Source organism: Nesoenas mayeri (genome assembly GCF_963082525.1).
Source record: "Nesoenas mayeri genome assembly, chromosome: 11".
Lineage (NCBI taxonomy): Eukaryota > Metazoa > Chordata > Aves > Columbiformes > Columbidae > Nesoenas > Nesoenas mayeri.
Genome location: NC_137563.1, coordinates 20,417,540 through 20,442,901, shown reverse-complemented (window position 1 = coordinate 20,442,901; position 25,362 = coordinate 20,417,540). Strand labels below are relative to the sequence as shown.

At 41.8% G+C, this 25,362-nt stretch overlaps 1 protein-coding gene across 1 annotated transcript in view; it reads right to left on the bottom strand.

Annotated features, from left to right (window-relative positions):
• The window catches only part of MYO9A (myosin IXA), a gene marked incomplete at its 5' end in the record, with an annotated part of 128,435 nt that overhangs the window by 67,417 nt on the left and 35,656 nt on the right, over positions 1 to 25,362 (bottom strand). Inside the window, 3 exons of the mRNA XM_080351334.1 lie at positions 16,198 to 16,287; positions 21,553 to 21,679; positions 23,628 to 23,725. Coding sequence (XP_080207460.1) covers positions 16,198 to 16,287; positions 21,553 to 21,679; positions 23,628 to 23,725 — 315 coding nt within the window. The remainder of the gene's footprint in view (positions 1 to 16,197; positions 16,288 to 21,552; positions 21,680 to 23,627; positions 23,726 to 25,362) is intronic.

Sequence of the window (25,362 nt, the reverse complement as noted above, 5' to 3'; positions counted from 1 at the left end):
ATTTCACATTCCCCCAAATCACTGGAATAGTCCACTTCAAAAACAAGGATTTCACCTTGATTTCTCATTTCAGACATTCACCTCGCATTGCCATATAGAATACCACTGGTCCATAAAAGACTTGAAATAATAACATAACTAACAGAAAACCTGTGTGGCAGTTTATCCCTTTCAATATGTTTTCTGTTTGACAGGGTAAAGCTGGCAACAAGTGGCAGGGTGAAGCATGCTCAGCCTGTATTTATCCTACGTATTTTAAACGTGATTATTCTCTGAAATATATAGCACATATTACATATAGCTTGTCTTCAGGCAGCTTCTTGTCTCTTCTGTAAGATTTACGGGACATTTTAGGCAGATCTGGAGCTCCATGGCGCTCATCAAACTGTTCTGATTTCGCTCACAAAATAAAATAGCTCCTGCAACACCAAAACGAATCTCAAAGCAGACACGCAAAAATATCGCTGATTTGGAAACCAAAGAGATCAAACGCACTTTAACGTGGCGATTCAGGAAATGAGACAAGTGTTTGATCAACCTGCTTATCAGGCTAGGAAGGATAAATATTGTATTTATTACATGCTAGAAATGGCGCTTGTTGGGGTTGGCCAACCTGATATAAGATATTTGGGTTTCTTCATAAGTTTTCATGATGGGGATGGCACTCAGGCCGCCTTAAAAACAAAGAGGATTTTGGAAGCATCTTTTGCCAAAAAGGAACAAGGGGAAGAGAGACATAAGAACTAGAATTTCTCTTTGAAGTGTTTTGGAGCAAGGGCTCAGAGTTCCGGCAGCGACAGCCTGTGTTTGAGACGGGAAAAGATATCATCTAAGGAAACCAAAATTGTTGCAAATTAAAAGCCTCTGTAAAGCACATTTGTACGTGTTCAGTAGATTCTTAATTCTTAAGATTACAAGATCGCTAAATATATAGGAGCGCATCTTCCGTCTGCCGCCGTCATCAGGGTTTCTTACTCTGCTCTTCTGTGCTGAGCTGAGATTGGAAACACTCAGGAAAGGTCTTTTTTTGCTAGGGTTGTTCAAAACAGTCAGGTAATCTGGGGAAAGCTAAAGGGTTAGAACTGCCCCACAAACTTATAAATGGAAAAAGCAGGGAATCAAGTCAAAGAGGTGTTAATATTTTAAATAGTCTGTCTGCTTTAAGAAAAAAAGATAGAAAATTCAAGTTTTCTTCCTTTCCCATAAATAGTTTTGCTGGCTGCAATCAAATTCCAAAAATCTATATTTAAAAAAAAAAAAAAATAGCTATGAAACTTTAGCTTTACAGGCTTCTTTGCTCTAATATCACCATCTTTGCATTAGTCCCATAAGTACCTCCTCCCACAGCAGCAATGAGTCACGAAGAGCAAAAAGCAGCAAAGGGCCGTACACGATGATGCAAAGGGCTGGAATGTTCATATCATTTCTTTTTGCCGCTGTTAAGGCCTGTGCCGCGGGCTGGACGGCCAGTGGAGCTCTCAGGACAAAAATGAAATAAATCGGCTTTTTAACAAATGCCAAAATGATGATTTCTTTCACTGGGCTACACACTCAGAAACCACAAGAGCTTCTGTGTAGATGACCAAGATTAAAGCATCTTTTTCACTTCCTAAAAGTCTGGTTAAACCAGTAGCTTTTTATAATACCCACCCTGCCACGATGTCACTGATCTTCTAGACTCTGGACTTGGTCCTGCAGCCAAAACCAGGAGGAATTTCCAGCTTTTTGACCCCACTGTGGTACTAAGGCTCCAGTTGTTTTTTTAGGCGCAATATCAGCATTTAAAATATATGTATCTACCAGCATATAATCTAATGGGGAATTTTCTAGCCCAAAAGAACATCTTGAATTGAGCACAGGCTGCTGTCAAGGTGGGCTGTCCCAACCACGCTGAGCTCGATCCACTTTTGATTTATGCACATGGATGGGTTTGGTGCTCTCATGGGATAGTTAGGGTTGAAGGGACCTTCCCAGCTCCCCCAGTGCCACCCCTGCCATGAGCAGGGACATCTGCACCAGCTCAGGTTGCTCAGAGCAACATCCAGCCTGGCCCGGGATGTCTCCAGGGATGGTTCACCCACCACCTCTCTGGGCAACCTTAATCCAAGGTACCCTTCCCAACCACAGCTCTTGATTCCATCTTCTCGCCAGAGGCCAGGGGAGAAGAAATGTCGAGTTCTACCTTGCACTTGGACATCAGCTCCTTGTAAAACCAATGGGTGATTTCGCACGGATGCCCACAAACCACCTTGGTCTTTGTTCTGCTGACTCCAGCTTCTCCCTCTCTAGTGACACTGCAGACCCGAAGGTCAAAGCCATGACCCATCCTCCTGGCAGATGCCCACTTAACCTTTCACAGATATTTTCACATGATTTTCTGGGACAAGTTCCCCAACATGCAGCCCCCGCAAGTCTTGGATCCAATGTTTATAATATTGACTAACCTCATATAGGAACTAACTCTTGCTGTTGCTCAACAGCAAACCCTCAGATCTTTAGCAGTTTTTCAGGCTAAGAGGAATAAATGAAGCCTGGAGAATAGATGGTGGGTGGAAACAAATGCTCTGAAAGGCAAAGAGCAGTAGTTTATCATACATAATTGCAGCAATATCCCAGTGGCTGCACATCCCAGGTAGCAGAAGTCAAATAAACTTGTGGAAGAAAAAGCCATCAAGACACCAGTGGTTTAATCAGACACTTCTATAGCCAAAATGAGTATTTTTGGGAGTGAGGACCCCATTAGCTCCAGGGAGATCCAGATATTGAAATGCAAAAGCCAGATGCTCTCTGTCCAGCCAAACCCAACCACGGACCGTGTCTGGAACAGCACCGGCCTCTGACATTCAACTCTGACAAAAACACAGCCTGAAGGACTCTTGTAACCAGTATAAACGCTTCCACTGACATTTGTTTGAAAAACAAACAAAAAACCTGAACAAAAGAACCATTTCTGTGCAGTGCAGCTCTCCACATGGAGACCCCAAAAATGGAAAAGCGGCAGAAGCAAAGCAAAGCAAAGCACATCCCTTTAGTTATCACGTAGGAAGAGCATCATCCTCATGCACTGACTAACTCCGGGTAATAAATTATTCCCAAGTGGTATCTAAAAGCCGGTTACAGACCTCTAAAGACTTAAAACATCTTATCTGGCCACGGTTGAGAGATCTGCTTGTCATCCCTCAGCGCTAACGCAAACGGTGAGCTAAGCAAATTCTGGAAAAAACAGAACAGAATGGATGATGGATTTGGGGGTACAGGCAGCTCTTAGGACCCGTTCATCCAAAAGAAGCAATTAATGTTATGATTTAACAGGCACTGAGTTTGCTGAGGAGGGATGTTGAGCACGGCTCCATCACTGCTACCGTAGGTAGAACCCCATGCTTCTCTATGGAAAAGTGAGGTGAAAAAACCCAAATACCATTTTGCACAGAAGAAAAATGCCATTCACCACAGACATATTGGAGAGCAGCAATCTATTCTGGACCACTACTGTAAAAAATGCAGCTTAAGAAGGGTACATGAGCCCAGAGCTGGGTTTTTGAACCCCAGCTCCTAAGTACAGCCTCAGTTAATGGGAAGTGAGAGTAAGTGTAAGCACTAAATCAAATTAAAGCCCTAATGAGGATTAAAACGCCATGGAGTTTATGAGCTGTGGCAGTGTGCAACCCTTATCCTATTTCTTAAGTATTATGCAAATCTGCAAAACATCCATAAAGACACATTCAGTTGGTCAACATGGTGTTATTGCACCGCCAAGAATTTTCGGTCAACACGATGCCGTTAAATCCTCTCCCAACTTTTCACCAGGTGACAACGTAGATGTGGGAGCAAGGCCAGCGCATCCCCTCCCGACTTTCTAAAAGCTCCGAGTACCTGCAAACGGGATGTTTAACTACCATTTCTCAGGCACAACTCTGGAAAATTCATTGGGTCTAGAAGAAGTTTCGTTAGAAGACGATGATGACTTGTCCCCTTGTTGGTCATGGTTCGTTCTTTCTCCGGTTTTTCAGTATTTCCTCCAAAGACCGTGTGTGTGTTTATGGACTTTATCAACATAATTTGCTCCCACTGGATAAACCCATTGCCCACTCATCCCCTAAGATACCTTGACAGGCAACTCTTGTCAGTTTTCCAACAAGAACTTGCAATAGTCTCCACAAACTGATTTGTTAAAATAGGAACGAGCTGGATACAGCTGTAGGAACTACCTATGGATCCTTCCTCTCCAAGAGTGCTTCCGTAACGGGTGTGTGAACATACACATGTGTGGGTGTTTCCTGCCCTTTGGAGAGAAAAAAAAGCAATGTATGCCCTTTTTTCAGAGCCAAATCAACAAATATGCACCAAAAAACCCAATTAGAGTCATTCCAGGATGGCAAGAAATGTTTCTTTCCCAGTGTAAAGTTCACAAGAGTCAATGTAAAACACAAAGACAGGAGTTAAGTTATTTAAGCAAAGCCAGACACCCCCCAAAAGAGACGTTTTCTGCTTGTGTAGAATAGAAATGGAGAATCCTCCTCTCTTCAGGAAATCAGATTTGAACACAGGAAGACAGGAAATATCCCATTCTCCCTTAGGGCCTTGGATAGACTTCCTATAATTTCTATACAAGGATGAAAGGTCCTTCCAATGAAATATTCAGGGAATAAACATTAAAAACCAGCACTAGGATTCTTCCTCTTCAGGAAATCCCCCCAAAAATCAAATCTAGATGTGGATTTTTAGTGGCTCTACAGCGGCTTTGGTTTTTTGCTTTTCTTTTAATAGGTGGAATAAATGTTTATGGTTTTACCCAATGAATCAATTGGCATTTCTGCTCCCAAGGATTTAGCGCTAAATCCCGGGAACCTGCTGATATCCTTCCAAAAGAATTGAGCAAGCTGTTATCATACACACTATTTGATTTTCGTTATCATTTCACGTCTGATTTCAAACTCTTATCAGACATTCCCATTTTCCCCCCTGTTTATTCTCTAAGGGGCAATTTGTCTTCATAATTACATTTGTACTTACTGTAACACAAACGGCTTATTCCAAGATGACTCAGAGGAAAAAACACATTTTACTATTGCCCTAACGTTTTCTGATGATGCTCCCCTCCTGCAATCAGTTCTGTGGGTCTGAGCGAGATACGTAACTTCAAAATAGGTGGAAAAGAAACAGGAAAAAAGTGCATTTGTTTTCTTATTTCACTCAAAGTATCTATTCAACAATAATTATGCTGTATGAACGAGTAAACGATGAAACAAATGAGTCTGTAGCCTAAAAAAAATCCAAATTCTTAAATATATAATTATTAGCAATGCTTAGCCAGCGTGAAGAGCTATACCACTGCTAGAAATAGGACTTGGCGGAGATGAGAACAAGGAGAATTAAGAGCAATTTAAGCTCTAATACACTTGATTTGTGGGTCTAACGAACAGGAACAGAAGCCAGCCCTCAACTGAAAAAAGTGCACGTAGGCATCGAGGTGATGCATAAATTACAGCATAAATTACAGGATTAAATCAAATAGATTTGAAATATGCTTTTGTTTGAATAAAGCTTAGGAGTGCCAGCGACTAACAAGAGCGCTGGTGTTGGATGTGGAGCTACTGCGTGTATCAATAGTATAATGTCCTGGTTTTGTTAAAAGCCAAGTTTCTCTTTTAGTGAATTAGCCTGTCAGCTAAAGCTTCATATTAGCTGCATTTTCCTGGAGAACCAGATACGTGTTTTGGCAAACGTAGCAACGGAATGGGAAGTTATTGATAAGCACAGATGGACATCTTGCCAGAGGGGCAACGAGAAACAAGTGACCAAGGAACTGACCAACTGTGTATAACATTCCATTCATGTGAATACTTCATATAAAAGCGGGAGATCACGAGGATCGCTTCCCTTCTTTTCCCTTTTCCTTATGGCTAACATTAGGAGAGGACCTTGCGAGTCGTCCCTGGGAACTGAGGCCAGTGACAGACTGAATCCAGGTCCGGTTGGCTGCAGAGTCTAATCCAGGACCTCAGGTGCCGGCTCTGCAGTTGCTGAGACTTTCAAGATTGGTCTTGTATATTTTGTATTATATTCTCTATTCTTATTAGTAGCATTAGTAAAACATTGTTAATTTTTCCAGCTCTCTTCTCTCTGTCCTTCTTTCCCTTCCGATCGCCTGTCCTGAGTGGGAAGGGGGGAAATGAAGGGGCAAAAGAGGGAAGGGAGGGAGGAGAGGAGGTTAATACATCTGCCAGGGTTTTATTGTCACCCCGCAATCTAAACCCTCAACATATAAAAATCCAATTTTGATCTCTGGCGCTACTACTGTTAGGCAAGGCCTAAACCCCTTCTTTAGTCCAAAGGCAGGTTTTAGTGTCTCGCCCTTATCTCACACCAGGCTCAGCCTATTTGGCGGGTCTCAAGTCCCGCGTGTGCGCGGGGTGAATTCTGGTTTCCTGCTGTTCCGCTCGCTATTTCTGAGCGAACACATCGCGCGTCTGGTTTCCATTCGCAGCGTGTCCTGCGGCGGGTGAGAGATTAAGCAGCTTTTGTGGTTCCCCTTTGGGTCACGGGATGTAGGTTGAGACAGGCAGGCTTAGCTTTTTTATTTTAAAACCGAGGCTTAACACGCAGAGGAAAGTACTCGTGCAGGATATCAGGCTCGAGCTTAATCCCTGTCTTGGCATCACGGAGTATTATATCATACTCAGGCTGGAGAAGGATGATGTAATTTTCCATACTCGTATTTTATCTTAGTATCATATTAAAATCCTGTCATTCTCATGTGTGCTTTTCCTAAGAGAATCGGCATCATTAACGCATCATGCTGATTCCAGCCTGCTAAAGGTTTTTTGATGATTTTTATGTTTAAGAGGAGGAAAACTGATCTTTAAAAGGATCATTGGAAGAAGAGAAGTGAAAAATGCAAGAGCAGCCTAATTACAAAAAGGAAAAGTTCACTTAAAAATGCTATAAAATTTCCTACAAAGGCTACTTTTTATGTTTTATTTCTATGAATGTACCTGAAACAAACTACATCCTCAAAAATACACCCCCAAAGCCGCACTAAGCCTTGCATTGCCCCAGCACCCCGGGCCGGGCGGCAGCGCCTTGTGCTGCTAGTGGATTTTATCCAAGGGATGCAAGTGTCAGTGATGCTTTCCAGAGCTTATGGGTGGATTTTACAAAGAGAAAAAATAGAGCGGAACGTCATCACAATACAACACTGAATCGTTCTCCAATGGAACAATGAACTAAGGCGGCATTGAAGAATCTTTTTCACGGAATCAGTTATGAAGTTTTCAGATTCAGAGAGATTTTTGGGGCACTGTTTTCTGACTTTACATACCAAGCATATTTTTTTAATTCTTCTTGTGCTCTCCTTTCTCTAGTATCAGTTTCCCAGAACCTTCCATCGTCACCTTTCTTGGACCAGTACCCCAGTATCACCATCACCTTCCTTGGCCCAAGGTCCAACATTGACCTGCCCATCCATATTACTCAGAGGTATTTTGAGTGAGGGGCTCTCCCAAATTGTGCCAAAATATTTCCCCAAATATCCCAACCACAACAGAAGAAGTCAAATAAATGGCTTTATCCAGTGAGACAATCTTGCTACACTAGTAACTCATCAGGTTGGCAAGAAAGTCCTTCAAGCTCCCGGCTTATCTTACTTGGAAGCGAACAGACAGGAGACCTGTCATCCCCATCACAGGCTTAGATCCTGCCTCCTATTTATTTTTAGAGACGTTTTGCAAGTCCCTGTCTATGGCATTGTCACATCGTAGCTGAATATCTGTCACATCTTTCAGAAGAAAGCACTCAGGTGATAGTCAAAATTAAACCAACAAAAATCTTGTTAGCGGTTTTCTCCGAGTCTCAACTGTGGAGCCACGTGGTTATGAGCATCATCTTCCTCAAATGATTTCGGTCAAATCCTTCAGCATTCTGATTTGGACAGTGCGGTCAGAAAATGTCGTGTGTAACAAATCCAAAGAAACAAACCAAAAAATCCTCTCTCTTCCCAAAATAAATCTGTTCCAGAAAATGAGTCTGTGAGCACCCCTAGGGAAAGGTGCTCACGTAGAGCAACCACGAGCCCACCACGAAGAGCTGCAGAAGAACAGAATCATCAGGCAGCCAAATATGACACTATTATAGAGAAACTTGTTCTACCATTGTACCTTTATCTTCACTACAGGCTTTTTCAATTGCAAGCTTTCTCAAAGAGAAACAATTTCTCATCACACCTTGGCTGGTGTAGCTGGAGAGGCAAAGTCTGTGCAACAGCCACGAAGCTTCTACACATTCACCTATGTCAAAGTGCTGAGAAGAAATCAATCTAAACGTACTGAGATTGGGATTGTATTGAAAAATCCCATATTCTAAGCATCTGGAGATGGGAGGATGATTACGGACAGCACAGTCCACGCAAAGTCACAATTTCCCCTCTTCAAGTCCTTATTTTGGACGTCACTCAGAAATCTCAAATTCTGAGAGTCTTCCTTCTTTGTTTCCAGATACGTGTGCCAAATAAATAGCATGAACACAGCTAACTCACAAGAATTTCCATGGTGGAGCAGAGAAGAAGAGGAACGTTTTGTGTAGATGAGGTTCTTAGGGCCATGGCTTAGATGTGGACTTGGCAGGCTTGGGTTAATGGTGGGACTTGATGATCTCAAAAGTCTTTTCCAGCCAAAACGATTCAATGATTCTATGATCTTCGCACACAAGTGCTGGGTTCCCAGCATCTTCAGACATACGTTGTCAACCATAAAGTTCTCCAAGTTTGGGAGATGATCGTAGACACGAGCTCTGCTGAGCCGATATCTCAACATCATCTCCTAAGCACTGCTTTGTGGGAACGTTAGGGCATATTATCACCTCATAATACGTGAAAATCATAAAAATGGGTTAATAAAAGACCCAACTTGGTTAATAAAGGAGGGATGCTGCATCTCATGAAGAAATACGGGCAGGACACCAGTTCTATAAAACCACCGGGTTCATCTAATCCATATTCTATCACCAAGCATTTTGAAGGGAGAAATGAGACACCTCATCCCATGAACAACCTTCTTTTGAAGTTCCACACTGCCAGGTTGTCCTCATGTCCTGAAGCAGAGACGCCCGCTTGACTCATAAAAGCTTTGTGGAGTTTTCGTTTTATTCTATTAATAATTTTCTGGTAATTCTGAATCCACTCATCAAGGTACGAGGTCTTCAAAGGCCTCCTGCTAAGCTCCTGACACTAATTACCTGCAGTGACAATGAGTCTCCTCAGGTAATGAGCATAAGTAGGTGCTTCCAGCAGTTTTGCTACTTTCCATTCCATTAACTATCCCTGTCCCCATACCTCAGGACTGAGAATTTTCATTCCACTTTCTTCATGCTGTTCATTATTTTGTCTCCTTTCCATTTTTTCCTCCTCTAATACTTTCAGTCTGTTCCATTTTCAGTCTGTTAAATGCTAATGATTAGTTGCAACTATTTTTTTTAACATCTTCGGTAGCGTTGCGCCGTTTGATCCTGGAACTCCATTCCTTTTCTGTTCATAATGGTCTAAAAAAGGCATTAGACAGTAGCACTAGTAGGATATAAGCTAACAAAACATCGCTCAGCTCTTTGCCATAATTAAACGGTTTTTCCCCTCGTTAAGGTTGGCTCCACAAGGCTTTTCTATCTCATATCTCTGCCAATTAACTGTTACCGTGCTGAAAATTAAATGTTCTCCTTCCCAAGCTCAACCCACTAGGGCAGCACAGTTTATCACCCAAAACAACCATCTAGTGATAGTTATTCATGGACTTGCCAAGTCTATTCAACATCAGATTTTCGGGAGACTGAATATTCTGTTTATCAAATCTGACCTGAATTGTAGAAGCGCATTTCTAACTAATCATTTGCTGTAGATAGATGTGTTTCGTATTGATTTATTTATTTTTTGAAGAAGCCGAGGAAGCGAGGTCTGTCTGACACAGATTCCTCAAGGCTTTTCCACTTCAGTCTGCACACGTTGCATCATCAAGTGGGAAGTTAGGGGCTGGGGAAGAGATATGGTCTTGTAGCCAAAGGGCTGAATTTCACCTGGAAAACTAGAACCTCTGCTGTGTCTTCACTTTAATGTCAGCTCTACGAGGAAGGTAAACCTTTTGTCATGGTCCTTTGCTCATGTCCACCTTCCTCTTTCTCTCCCCTGTGTTACCTGCAGGTGAGAGATAGGATGGTAGCTGGGGAGGCGAGTATGCGCAGCCCAATCCCGGCCTGCTGGCAGCTGATCCTCCTCCTGATGCTGGGATCCATCCTGTCTGGCTCTGCCACGGGCTGTCCACCGCGCTGTGAGTGCTCTGCCCAGGAGCACGCCGTCCTGTGCCACCGCGAGCGATTCATGGTCATGCCCGAGGGGATCCCCACCAAGACCAGGCTGCTGGACTTGGGCAGAACCGCATCAGGACTCTCAACCAGGATGAATTTGCCAACTACCCTCACCTGGAGGAGTTGGAGCTAAATGAGAACATTATCAGTGCCATTGAACTTGGGGCTCTCAACAACCTCTTCAACCTCAGGACACTGGGGCTCAGGAGTAACAGGCTCAAGCTGATCCCCTTGGGAGTGTTTACTGGACTCAGCAACCTTACCAAGCTAGATATTAGTGAGAACAAAATTATGGTCCTCCTAGACTACATGTTCCAGGACTTGTACAACCTGAAGTCTTTGGAGGTGGGAGACAATGACCTTGTCTACATCTCCCACCAGGCTTGGACGTATATGTACGTACATGGACGTATAGCTGTGCATATTTCTGCGGAATAAAAAGCGTTTTGCAGATTCAATGGCAATTTGAGTGCTCAGCAGAACCTCACAGGACTGGTCCCTGCTGTCCTTCCGTGGCCACGTAACCACCGGCAGGGAACACTCATTTGCTAAATATTGAAACAAAGATAAGATGGCACATGACACCCTACAAATCTTGCAAATAATAATTTTCAACATATCTTGGCGTTACGTAGGGTGTTAATAGACCCCAAGAACAAGGGATGCTTAGGGCAGTGCAGAGGAACTTAAAATACAATTGCATCCCAGGCCTTGCTATCATAATATAGAAGAACAACATCGAGGTAGGAAATAACATGCCCATTTTTTTTGTGCTCCACAATCTCTGCTTGTAGGCACCTCCCTGGACATCTAATCTGGGCTCTTTTAGTTCCGCTGCCTTTTTAATACACTCATTTTCCACTTACAATTATGAATACCCATGAAGTTAAATACAAGACATATTTACGGCGACGCTCATCGCATCAAACAACCAGCTCCTAACAGCTTTGCAAAATTAAAGGCAGGCAAGAATCAGGTCAATTTTTGCCCAAGAAGTTCTCTCATGCCTTTTATTTCCTTCTCTTGGGCAATTTCACATCAGACTTCTTCCAAAAGTGTGAATTAATTCATTAACTAACCCTTAGGGATAAGATAAAACGTCCTCGGTGACAAATGGCTGAAAATTATAAAGATTTGTTTAAAAAAATGTCTTTTTGCAAAGTCATTCGCTTCAGAAATATCAACAGAACTAAATGAATTGAAGGCGTCGTGGAAACAAAATCTGTTTTCCCAAAGGATGCACAAGAGGATTCACTAACAGATGCATTTAGTTTGGGAACGAGTTTTTTGTCAGCTGATAAAAACACCGAAAAAAATGCAGAGACTTGTGAAAAACAGGGAAGCCGGTGACAGACACCAGGCGAGATGGGAAAAACCTGGCTTATTTGAAGTCTTTAGATAGAAGCAGGAAGACAGACGTGGCCCAGATGGGCAGGTCCTTGCACAGATTGAGTTTAAGATGATGCTTAGATCACAAGAAGGATCAACAGAAAGCTTTTGAATGACCACCAAGCTCTCCAGAAAGATTTGATTAATATTTAGTGTGCTTGGTTTTTCTTTTAAACGCCTGCATTGTGGCTAATGAAACTTTCCTACTTCTGTAGGAGGACTTCAAAAATGCCCAGCATGATCTATTAAAAAATGCCCAGAGTCTGGAGATGAGGGGCACTTGTAGAAAGACAACAGCAACCTTCAGTGTGTGTTATTATTCTGCTACCATTAAAATCCCATTTTCCTCTATTTCATCTATGTACCTGCTATATTTTACCTTATTAGGAAGAACGCTGTGGCTGCAGATGCCCAGCGTTCGAGACAGATCTGAATCGATCACCCCAGACACCATGGATGGGTCCTTTGCTCCCACAGTCAAATAAATGTCTCTTGGAAGGGTCTTTACTACAGCATTTTATTGCTAAATGAAGCGGACTTGGCCAGCTCGTTACCAAATATTGTCCTTACCCTGCATGCTTACACTGTGATTTCTCTGAAAATCCATTAATCGCTCTGTTAATTCACCATCTCGCTGCTGATAAAGACGTCGGCAGCTGCTTTGGACAGCGAAGCGAGAGCTCCGAACACAACCGCAGCCTTTCATGTCTGCGCAGCCTTTTTTTCCTAAGTTTATCTACAGCTTCTAAACCTTCGCGTTAGACCAAATGACGCAGTCGTTTCAAACACTGCATTAAAATACCATCCAGCTACTATAAAAGGCAAAATGAATGGTTGCGGGAGGCAGCTCTGCGGCAGACGAGCCAGCGTGGCTCTGAAGATAAGAGGCAGCTGCCAGAGGTAAATATAAGCATTATTTATGGATGTGGCGGCCTCGTTCATTTAAATGTCGACAGTCGGAGAGCAGACGGGCAGCTCTTCCCACTGTGGACACAGAAGGCTGAGAATGAAGCTCATGTTTGCCATCAGTGCCACAGTAATGTCGATTTTTATCTCCCAAACCAGGTCTCTCCTGGACTACCGCTCCTTAATTTTAGAAATATCAGTAGTAGCATTAACATCAAGGTCAGACACAAGCTCTTAACACTGCGTCATGATTTACTGAGCGATCGGAAGAACCTGACGGCACATTGCGCTTTGAAATAATCCTTGTAACGCCCCGGGGACGGGCACTGAGTACACAGTGAGAGACAGCGGATCACAGCTTGAAATGAGAGCTCAGTTCCCAACAGGTGCTGCTATCACACATCTTGTATCCTCCTGTGAAAAATGGAGTAAAACAAAATCTGTATGTGCCGGGGACAATTTGTTCAACCGAAGACAACAGCGCTGGCAACTGCTGGTACACAGGAGGCAGCACTTTTGTTTGTTGGAGTCCTACCTTCTCGTTGGACTTCAAGATAGTATTTTAACTCGTTAATCTGATTTAGATCTTCCAAGGTCATCCAGCAGAACAGCTGGACACAGGCAAGACTCAGGAAGTCTTGACTTGTTAAAAGAAACACAGAGCTGATGAAGCCAAAATTTCTGCATGACATAAAACCGTCACGCAACCCATCGGCAAAGCCCAACGCAACCCGTGAGGGCTAAGCCATCGGGAAAAGTCCTAAGTGAAGAAGTACAATATGAGTAAACAGAGAGAAGATGGTCGCCAATTGTAGCTATTTCCTTCAACACCATCAGCTTCAGGCTGCTGGGACGTCCATCTGCAAGTTGTCCCCATGAGGACATTTTCAGTACCTTTTATCCAAGCGTCAAAATGTGCCAGAATAAAATCTCTAGCTTTACAGAAATTACTGCAAAGATGAACAGAACAAACCCGGGAGGACGGCCTGATATAAATTTATAACTGTCATGAAGGAGAATATTTCAAGCAATGAGTTGGCAAGCTGATTAAAAAGAAAAGCCCCAAAGCACAGGCCAGTGTTTCTAATCAGCGCACGATGACGAGGCAGCGAGCGAGCACGCAGACCGAGAGGAATGCAGCTTCGCTGCACATCCAACAAAGGCATCTGGCATCCTCCTCTGCGTGCTCGTGGGGCTACAGCTCGGGAAAATGGCTGAGAAAAGCCTTGGTTTGGTCTAATAAAGTCCAACCTCAGCTCTGATGCCTCCAAACCTGTAAATAAAAGGATTGCTCCAGGCCACCTCTGTCTCCTTCATCCATTCAAGACTATTTGCCACAGAATGGTGACATTAGAGTTCACTGTTTCATGGGAAGTATTTCTACGTTGAGTTGTCACCCATGTTTCAATGCTGTTTGATGAAGGGGATCAGCAAACATCAGCCCCTGCGCAGAGCACAGAACATGAACCAAAGCCCGGAGACCAACCACCCGCACCAAACGTGACGTCTTGTTAGGATGGGTTAGATGCACGTCCGAACCTCATCAAAGCTCAAGAAGTCATCCCAAGATCTCAAGGCTTTTTAAATAAGAATGTTGATTTCAAATTCAAGCTGCACACTTCCAGCTCCTCTAATAATTCAGGATTCATAGAGGTTGAAGACAACCAAGAAACACAGGTCCAGCTCTCCCGCTTCCTGAGTGATCCCATCAGTGACGTTGGAGGTGGAAGCCCAATGCTGCTTCCTCCCGCTTCACCCCCAGAGCCCAATAATTTACTACTTCCACTCATTGTTTAGGCAACAAGGTTTCAGAACCAAATCAAATCTCTTGGAGTTCCTTTTTTTGCTGAGTTCTGGCTCGTCTTTTAACAATCACCACACTGTGCCAGCTGCCTATTTAAATTTGTTCAAAGCCTTGGAAGGCACTTGGTAGATCCAAGCTGCTTTACTTGGTGGTGTAAAAGAGGAAGTAACATGTCAAATCGACATTTTTACAATCCTTTTTTTGAGAGCCACTGCAGGACAGTCTTTTCCAGACAAGTTCCCCTCAATCTTTCAGTGTATCAACCAGCAATGCAAAAATCATCAAGCGTTTTAACATCTGGAAAATCAAGTAACTGCTACATACATCATCGCTCTATCAGGAAAGGCCTGTGAGTTATAGGAGTCATGGTGGGACAGTCATGTCTGAAAACCCTCAAAACCTCAATCACTTCATTCATTTGAGCCAACTATAATGCTCTTTTGTGAAACACCCAAGAAGAATAACCAACCCGTCAGCTCCCAACAGCGCCAAGAGTCCAATTAGTCACGAGTGGGATTAACAGAGAGCGGTATTCTTTGTCATGTCCCCAAACGTCAAACGAACCCTACTCTTCCTTCCCGATTCAGATGGATCCCCATTACATTCACCTCTCATACCCCCTGAGGCAGAGGAAGATCAGGAGAAGACCTCTTATCATAGTGAGGTTCCATTTGCTCCCGTTGGTGGTGAAGTTGCTGCCGGAGAGAGGTCACTAGCGGATCACATTTGGTAGTTGGGATGCTGGTGTTGTGAGGATAGTGACAGGCATCCCCTGTCTTTTCTTAGCACAATTCGCAGCTTCTTACAAAATGATTTCGTCATGGAGATGACGTTAACTTTCCCCCTCAAGTCACCACACCTTGATTTTTCATTTCTTTTACTAGATATTGGTGACAAACCTTTCTAAGTGACAAGCTGAGATTTGTAAGCAGTGACATCACCAAAAAAAACATTTTGGAAAGCACCTGAAAAATTCACATTCAGACATTTTAGGTGGTAAAGGGGACTCTGATCTCAACAGAAGAGCATTTCGGTAAGACTCTTTGAACTCAAAACCTGGTGGTCCAGGTTAGAATATTATTAGAAAAAAAAATAATAGAAGAAACAGTTAAATCCAACAGTTAAATGCAGCAAGGTGGTTGAAGGCACATTGCTGCACGTTGTCCCATCAGCACAGCTGTTGGGAAGATTAAACACAGTCCCAAAAGGGGAGAAAAGACAGGTTTTTTCTGGAAAAAAGGAATCAAAATACCTCCAGCTGACCCTAATGACAACACATCATGTGCTTAATTATTTGCAACACAACAGACTGATCTCAGAGACATTACTCAAGACGTTGCCAATTCTCATATGGCCAATATGACAACAGGAGGGAAGCGAGGGCCCAACGTTCTTCAGCCCAGGGGATACAAGAAATGCTGAAACCAACACAAAAGGACTGCAGGAGAATAAAGCTTATATACTTTTGAGAATATGAGACATAATAACACTTACACAACCGTAAGTCATTTAAAAAGTTGAAGATTATCCCAGAATAATGTGAAAACCTGCTTTCCAAGAACAGCGTAGAAGGTAGAGTCGATAATTTTCTGTATTCATACACATCAGCTTCTCCTACATGTGCTTAGTTTTACATAAATAAATAAAAACCGAAATAAACTCTACCAGAGCCAAGTCCACATTTCAGCCTCATTTCAAAGCATTCAGAGGCACCCCAAGAGTTTCCCTTTCAATAATAAACATGTACAGACCTCAGCTAGTTTGTACGGTAAGATGAGCTTCTCTCCCACTGTCACCGTCTTTCTGGTCACCAGGGCCTCAAACAGCATCTCTTCTTTCACCTAAAACAAGAATCTGGATGTTAGTGATTCATCTAGGATTTTTTTTTTTTTTCACTTTCAAATGTTTATAAATTGTAAATGTATACATTTAAAATGTAGGCATTTAATTTTTTATAAATTAATTTATTATAAATTTAGAAGATACACATTTATAATTTTTTAGCTTTTTAAAACACTTTTGCCAGACTTTACGGAGTTAACGTTCAGCGGATAAAACTGAGCCAGACATTGGGTGGAGAAAACTCAGCACATAAACCCAACACCAGAAACCAGACACCGCGGTATCCAAAGGAACCTGATTTTCCGCATTCAGTCACCGCATTTCCAGCAATTTCCCATGGGTAACCTTTAGTCCTGGTGCAGCTCCTCCCTCCCACGCTTTTTCTTGGCAAAATAAGTCAACTTTCTAGTGTTGGCGAGATGACATCATACCAGTTACTCTACACACAAGCAAAATCGTGTCATTGGGTTAAAATAGATCCAAATTGAGGGGTTTTTTTGGTGTTTTTCAGGGTGGGGATGAATGAGGAGGAGGAAGAAACCTTTTGAAAAGCATCTGATATTTACTCGGCTGTTCACACATGATATTTACGGCCTGAAGACACCAGTTCTCAGCCAAGGGACAATCTCTAATCAGATGCAACAGAAACCGGTTTTTAGGAAAAAATCAGTTGTACAAACAGACATGCTTTGGCAAACAGGTAAATGGTGCTGACAAATGTAGCAGCCTCTGCCATGCATCGTTGGGAAAAAGTCTCCTTTCTGGCCAGGTTCACTTAAGTCGCTCTTATTTCTTATTTATCCATGTTCCTGAACTCATCCAAGGCTGTATTTTTATCCCAGGTAAACCACCGACGATTTGACACAGATGATGGGAAACTTAGTGGTTTCTGGACTTTGATTTAATGCTTTAACCAATTAATTAGGAGGAGAAATGCAAACAAGCTGAACCTAAGAAATTTCACAAGCTTGAAATTCTGCCCAGAAAACTACTTCTTCCTACCAAAAATGTTGTCATAGGAGTCTCCCTGATAAACTCCAGTGACCCACTAACATGAACTTCTTGGTGTGCTGTGGAAAGTAGAAAACATCAGGTCACCCGTATACGACCCTCACCTACCAGCAAGTCCTACGGCACTGGAACTTGAACCTCAACACCTTGAGGTTTGTTTCATTTGGCCTCAGTGATACCGTAGTTATCAGTTATTATGATGTGATTTGGCCTTTCAAAACCAAGTGAGGAAAAAATGGCTTGTTTGAATTATCAAAGGCAACAAGACAGAGGGATATCAGATTGTTATCAAAACCGCTCAATGTCATATTCCCAACCAGCCTAAATGTTCCCAAGTCCCAGATTTGTCAGCAAATGTGAGGATTTTAAGCGGTTTAAACAACTACCTGTGCTATCCTCACTATCTGCGTCTCATGTTCTCCCTGGTTTCCTTCTCCCTCTGCTCTTGGGGTGGAGGAGACCTGTAGATGCGTGTCCTTCATCTCTCAAATCAGCTTTTCATATAAAAACATACTTGGCAAAGATGGAAAGGGAATCTCTGCATCTAATTTTCATTTAAGGTCACAGCTTGAATGTAGCTGATTCCTTAAATTCACTAAAATAGAGATAAAACCCATCCTAGCAGATTAGCAAAGAGGAGACCACGACTTCTTTATTTCGTGCCCTGGGAGTTACACTTTGAAGTTACATTTAGTGGATTTTTTTGCTTTCTGGTGCTGAAGGGCAAGTCCTGCTCTGCTGCTTAAATAAAAGCTACACAGCCTGTAGTTTATATCTTAATTACAGGAACAAAATAGAGATTTAAGACTTCAGTGCCACGTGCAATTGGAAGCGATGCTGAGAAGGCTCAAGCTCTACAAGGCAGCGAGGGGTGACGGCCGATGCCAAGGCAGGTGGAGATGGCTTCTCTGGTAATGCTGGGCTATTATGTTAGAGCAAAGGAAGAAAAATGAACCATTTCCAACTCGAGAACGAGAAAACATGGCTTTCTGTGGCTTCTGTCATATTTGAGAAAGGGACTAGTGCTCATTCAAAAGCTGCCCAGGGTGGAGCAACAGAAAAGAAATTCAGATTTCTATCAGTTCTTCTTGAAAAAGTTCTGAAGCTTTTCTTGGGACTTGCTTTCAAACAACCAGAAGGTTTTCTGACTTGAGTTCTGGCTTTGAGGAAGATGATGAAGGTGAAGAAGAAGATGAAGAAGACGATGAAGACAAAGAAGACGATGAAGACGAAGAAGGTGATGAAGAAGAAGATGCAAGAGGGTGAACTAAATGGACATCCCTTCCAACCCAAACCATTCTACAATTCTATGATCCCCAAAACTTAATCCAAAAAATGGATCCAGAAGAGAAGGCTCCTGGTAACCCTCATCTCCCTTTAGCTCCCCAATCACTTTCCGAGATGTTTAGCACATCTATCAGATCCTGCTGGGAAGCTGAAGACTAGTTTTCAGTAGAAAAAAACCCAAGCACATAAACCTCCTATGAAGGGAGACAATAGCTCCAAAATCCCATCATTAGCTCCAAAACTTCATCAATGCACAAAGAGATCTGGCAAAACTCATTTAGAATCATAGAATATCAGGTTGGAGGAGACCTCAAGGACCATCTGGTCCAACCTTTCTTGGCAAAAGCCCAGTTAAGACATGATGACGCTTGATTACTTATATTTATCTTCATTTGCATTGAGGCTCGTTGCTTAAGCCTAGAAACTAAATATATCATAAAACTGCTCCATTGAGCAAAGAAAGAATTTACCTTCCTTAGTCAATGCTCCATCTACAGAAATCATTTCTGGTGTTAGTAAATGTACACAATCAAAAGTTCTTGCTCGTCTAACAGAAAAAAGATAGTCTCTCTTAGCACATTTCTAATCAATCGCTTTTGTTAATAAGCCCACAAATGAGGCTTTTGGTGAGAAACACAGTATTTTCCTTGGTTTTACACAATCCTCTACAATTTCTGCAGAGGAACCGCGATACTTGCAGCTCCACGTCTGCTCGATCCATCAGGCAGCCTTGCCATCGCGTATTTCAGCAAAGTTTAAACAAAGGCCATGAAAAATCTGCCAAAAGCCTCACATAATCCACACGCTATGGCTATTCTTGCGAAAAAAAAGAAGGAATCAGGGTCTTACTGTAAATGAAACAATGATCCACGGAGTCTGGCCAAAAATCCTATATTGCAGTTTGCTTTTTCAGCAAAAGTTGGTCTGAATGTTTTAATAAAGCAAAAACATATTGGATGGGGTTGTGGGTATCTAAGAAAAATCAAATTCATCACAGATCGTCATCTCCACCCAGATTCCTTCCAAAAATCTGCCTATCAGCGTCATTTTCTAGGGGCGCAAACCTCGTCACGCAGAGGAAGGATCGTTGTTGCATTAACCGCTGCACAGGGAAATTTCCTCTGTTGGCCTTCGAGGCTCGGAGGCTCCAACATAAACCAGCTAAGCTCACAATAATTTAGGCCAGACTTCCCTTTGTGCGGGGAAAACATCTTAGTTTGGCCTAAATGTTTTATTTTAGCCAGGTTGTTGGCTGGTTCCTCTCCATGAGGAGCTCAGCATCTTCTTTCCTGGGCTCAAAAATGACCAATTCACCTCCTGTTTATCGGGATCTTTCCGCCCAGGTCCCGCCAAGCACCCAGTGGCTGGATGAAAAGAAGTTCAACTATTTGTCAACTAATATTTTTAATCCGAGATGATTTTTCAGGCTTAGCGAGTAAATCCCAAGAGGGAATTAATGACTCTGGCAAGGCGATTCCTATTTTCAGCAACAATGGTGTGAAAAGCGAGACTGTGTGCGGTTCAGCGACCACAGTAAAAAATAAAGTGAAATAAAAATAATTACCCACATAAGACAAGATACAAAGTGTCAAATGTTTCAACCAATATTTTTGGTCTCTGGCTACGAAGAATTCACTGCACTTAATTTGGAGAGTTGCAAGTAGCTAAAGAATGAATGAAGTGTAATGGATTTTCTTTGTGAGGATCTGTTTGAACCCTTTAGTTCTCCTTTTGGTCAAAATTGAAGAAAAATGTCAGAAAAACTATCAGGATTTCAGAAAACTTCTGAAAATGAGATGATTTGCTTTATTTCAGCCAACTGGGGAGTTGGGTCTATTGGAAACTTTGCACACAAAGGCAACTAATGTCTCCAGTTCCATGGAGAAATTACCATGGAAATGCAACTTTAAGGACAAACAACAGCAGCTACCCAAAGCCAGCAATATAATTCACAAGATCTGCATTGCCTGATCTAATTAACAAGCATTTTATGCTGTCTAAAGTCATTTAGCTTGCAGAATCACCAAGAGAAACAGTAATCTACCCCTTTGCTCAGCTATACCAGATTCTAGTGCTTTTTGAAAATGGTGGAGTTAAAAATACATCTATTTCTTTTTCTTTTTCTCTGTATTGTTGACGCTATCTGCAAGTGAGCATGGTATCCATGCTCTGTGCTGTACTAACGGCACTAAGATGCCATTGGCCCTATATGGCTCACATGGACATGTGCAAGAAAATACCCCAATACTTTACAGCACGCAGATGTTGCAGGAGAGTTTGCTTGCAGAAGAAACCCAGGGCAAAGACCCAAAGCCTGGAACGTTTTCAGATCTCTAAGTCACTCTCTTATTCAAAGCTTTTTTAAAAAACAATTATTTCTTAAATGACTTGGCACCCTCGCGATGGCCATTTTTAATGGAGTAAGATCAACAATGTTCTCCTCCAAACTCGTGTTTTCCTTCTGTTTATTTCTCCAGTCTCCAAAGCCAAGAGGCAAAGAGCATCCAGCTGCTTACACCCATATTTTACAGAAGCCTTCCCCTCTTGAAATTCAAACCATTAATGAAGTGCTATGAAAATCTGAGAGCCAATTCCCGACCGAGTTCTTTAAGTAGGGAGATAGCACAGCAGTTGTTTAAGGGAAAAGCATGGATAATAAGTCCTTAAATGGGTAGTAAAGGGATGAGATGCACCCTCCAGCATCTCTAATATACTCTAATCTAATGCAATCTTTCAAATTTTAACCGCAGAAACAGTATTTTGGGGCAATTAAACCTGAAGGTGAAGATTAGGGGAAAAACCCTATCGCTCAAAATCTCATGAAAAAATCCTTAGAACTTTTCACTGGGAACAGCCCATAGTAATGGTAATGCAGGAGAACTTACCCATCGGTGAAAGTGGGAATAAATGCTATTATAAAATGAAGGCGGCTAATTAGGTGTGCATGTGAAAACGCGAAGGCTCACCTCCAGCAGGTCCGACACGATCGGCAGGATTTCAGGGTTACAAATATCGATGGAGTCGTCCCGGTAAGTCTTCTTTTTGTATCGGATGTTCCCCAGGTGTAGTATTGCCGACAAGAGAGAGAAAATTCTAAAGGAAACGGAGAGAATTCATTTTCATTTGTCTTTTCTTAAAGCTAATGAAAACCAAAACCATATTCCCAACCATCCAATTATTATCTTCGTATTTGACTCGTTCCTCTAATGTTTTCCTCAAAAATGATGCTCAAATGAAACATTCGCCTCACATAACACAGATTTTCACTTGGTCAGTACCAAATGAGCATCGGTGTGGTTTTCTTGGAAATTATTTCATATATCAAACCCACAGTTATAAAATAGTGCCCTGTATTGTAAAAAAAAATGATTCTCAAGGATCTAGGTATCTAGATTAAATATTTATTGTGCAATTCCCTAAATGGGAGATGGGACTCAGCCATGCGGGTCGTCCTTCTCAGTCCCCTGGCACATTGTATTTGATTTATCACCTTCTCAGATGTACTCTTGGGTAGAAAGTCTATATCAAAAAGCATTATCGCTTTTCTAATATACAAGCAAACTGAGACAGAGGAAAGATGTTACACTTCAAGTACATTCATCCACTCATTTTTTAATTCGGTCATTTTTAAGCTATATCCTCTCTCCTCTGAAAAAAAAACCCTCCTCTCAATCACTTATAAAAGTATATTAATAATTAAAATAGCCTTCTTTTCTATACTCAGCTGAAGGTGTTATATAACACCAAGCACAATAAATTTGCCCACATGGTGAAGAATCCACTGGATTCTCTGACAGGCAAAATTCACTGGTAGAAACAGAAGAAGGAAAGTTATTGCACGGTAAATCAAAAGCGTGGATTTACATTCAACGCTGCTCAGTCCAGGCACTTAAACAGCGTTTAGGAAAAGCTTGACACAGAAAGCTGATTCTTGAAAGATAAGGAATCAAGTGGAAAAGGCAGGAAACCTCTCACAGTTATGGGTTTCTTCTGGCTCAGATACATGTTAAAAAAGCAAGAAAAATGATGCTTGAAACAAGAGCAGGTAATCCACCCATTTGCAAAAAAGAGAAATAACATAAATGTTAATTATTAGCAGCATAAATGTCATTTACCCCAGGTGATGAATAGGGTTTCAAGTGCCATCAGTACCAAGCAGTAATTCTCTGTTCCCACATAAACCTCCGGGGTTTCAGACTGAGAGAACCACGTTCATTAAATTATTGTTTGAACGTCTGAGTTGAAAAAGTACAAGTTTTATCATTGTGTTTTAGCCACCAATGTGCTTTTCGGCAGCACTTACGGCGTCAAAACCACTCATTTTGAGGCTATTTTTTAAGTATGCATTTTTCTATACCTGTTACTAACCCTAAGTAACATATTCATCAAATTCGTTGAAACTTGCTCAAGACTTTCAAGCCAACAATCAAACCCAGAGGAATGACAGTGTGAAACACTGAATTTCAAAGTAATTTCCATTTGAAATTGGGTCCATCTTTTAGAAACACTCTGGATTTAGTGGTTTCAGTTGGGGACGACCCTCATGTCAAGCATGTAAATCAATCAGAGGAACGGGTTGTTGCAACTCAACTAATAAGTCCAGTTCTTCAACCAGCACCTCCAGTGGATTTGTGAACAAAGGCCGGTTGGAAATGAGTCTATAGAACCAGCAAGTTACATGTGAAGGATTAAGCATGATGACTAATAATCTGAGTTTCTGATTAAATCAGGATGTGGATTCATAACACGCAGAGTAAGGCACGACTATTCGTGAACAGTAGAAAGATATTTCCAGGTGCCAACTTTATGCCATTTGCATAGAGAGAATCATTATCTACAGTAATGATGGGCATATTTTGTTTATATCTTGGAATTCTGGGCTGGATTAGAAGCATGTTTTACCAATTATTCCTTCTCACCAGCCTCATGTAGAGCACAACAGTGCTGTTAGCTCAAGTTAAGTGAATTGTCTCACTGATTATAGAGGTGATATTCATTAATACAATAAATCATTTAATCTCGCTATGGAAAATAAACTCACTGTCTGCGCGTCTTGGGCAGGAAGCCCACCATCTCCATGGCCAGTTGTAACCGCTCAAAGTCGTGCTTTAAGTCCTCCCCTTCCACAGAAAAGCAATCCTGTTGGGTTAAAAAACCAAAGATTAAGCTTGGAAAGAAATAAAGATCAGGACAGGTCCAGATGGCCAAGTCAACATTGAATAAATATCATTTAATGATCTTCACACCTCTTATCGGCAATGGGAAGTGAGATATCCAGGAGATCCTGTGGACATTATGGGGTTGATCAACCAGTTCATAAACCAGATCAGTAACTGGTTAATCAAGCTGTTTAGGAGCATCTCTTTTTCCAAGGACTTTATGGAAGTGCAAATTTCCATACAATAATACACTAATTATTTTTTCTCTGCACTGTGTTTTTATCCAGCACTGTGCAAAGGTCGCTCAAAGGACTCTACAATCTCCACCACAAATGCGTTGCTCTGAATAGCCTGGACTTCAGAGATATATTAGTATATTTTCTTTTGGTTACTTTTTCTTGCAGATACATTATTTTGGAGGCTTAACCTCTAACGCAAGTCGCATCATTCTATCAGTACGGCAAGACTTCGTCAACGTGGGACAATTAGCATAGAAAATAGCTGTGAACTAATAAGGAGATGAAATATGTTACACATTTACTGGCAGTTTATTCCACAGTAACTCTCGGTCCATTAGGAGTTCCTATCGCTAATGAGGAAGAATTCAGTTTTAAAATAGAATTGACATAATTTTCTGTAAAATATCAGAGAATTCAATCCTTCATAGGAAAGGGAAGGTTTATATGTATTTTTCACTAATTTTATTCTAACTACCAAGAAGTTTCCTAAACCAGAAGTTTGGTAAAAAGGAGGATTTGAAATAAACCGCATTTTATACTCCTTGGACGCTAATGTGCCAGAACAGTTGATTTTCTCGGCTGATCCCCAACCTGATGGCATTATTGATACTTTCAGGGAAATCTGATGACATTCTGGACCCAACTAATATTGTCCTGAACCAACAGGTAGGAAACACAATTAGATTAATGCTCCTTAAATGAGTATCTAAACTATTAATGCCACGTTCCTTTTCCTTTGGCTCATCTTGCGCCCCGCCATGGATTATCGATTATTCTCTCTCACTTCGTAGCCCATGTTTAATACTTTTTCCCATTGCTGCGTATAAAAATTCCCATCCTCTGAACCATAAATATAGAATAAAGTTATTTTATAGCATCAGGTTTGTGTCTCAAAGCATCTGTCGCCATTTAAAGCCTCACAACTGTATCAGTGGTACGTTCGTCATCCCACTCGTCGCATCATTACAGCGAGAGCTACGAATTATGGGGAGAAATTCTTATTGAAGATTTTATTCCCATAGAGGATACCACTCACACACAACAGCCTCATGCCCTTGACTAAAAGCTGGAGAAGCTTCATTTTGTGGCATCATTCATCCAAAATTAAGTCCCGAGTCAAGAGCGAAATACCACAGACAACTCAGAAGTAGCACAGTCCGCGCCAAAGGCAATTTAATTGATGATTTACATAACAATTGCCCAACTCATTAATCCACATGGAAAGGCCTTTTGTAAATTATCTACTTAAAAGCAGATGCTCTCTGTAGCGTCTCAGCTCTGCACTGTTTCCTAATGGATAATAAATGGATGATAATTATTAAAAAAAGGCGTTTCCTCGATATTAGGGCAGACAAGCATTACAAAGTCCATGCCCACA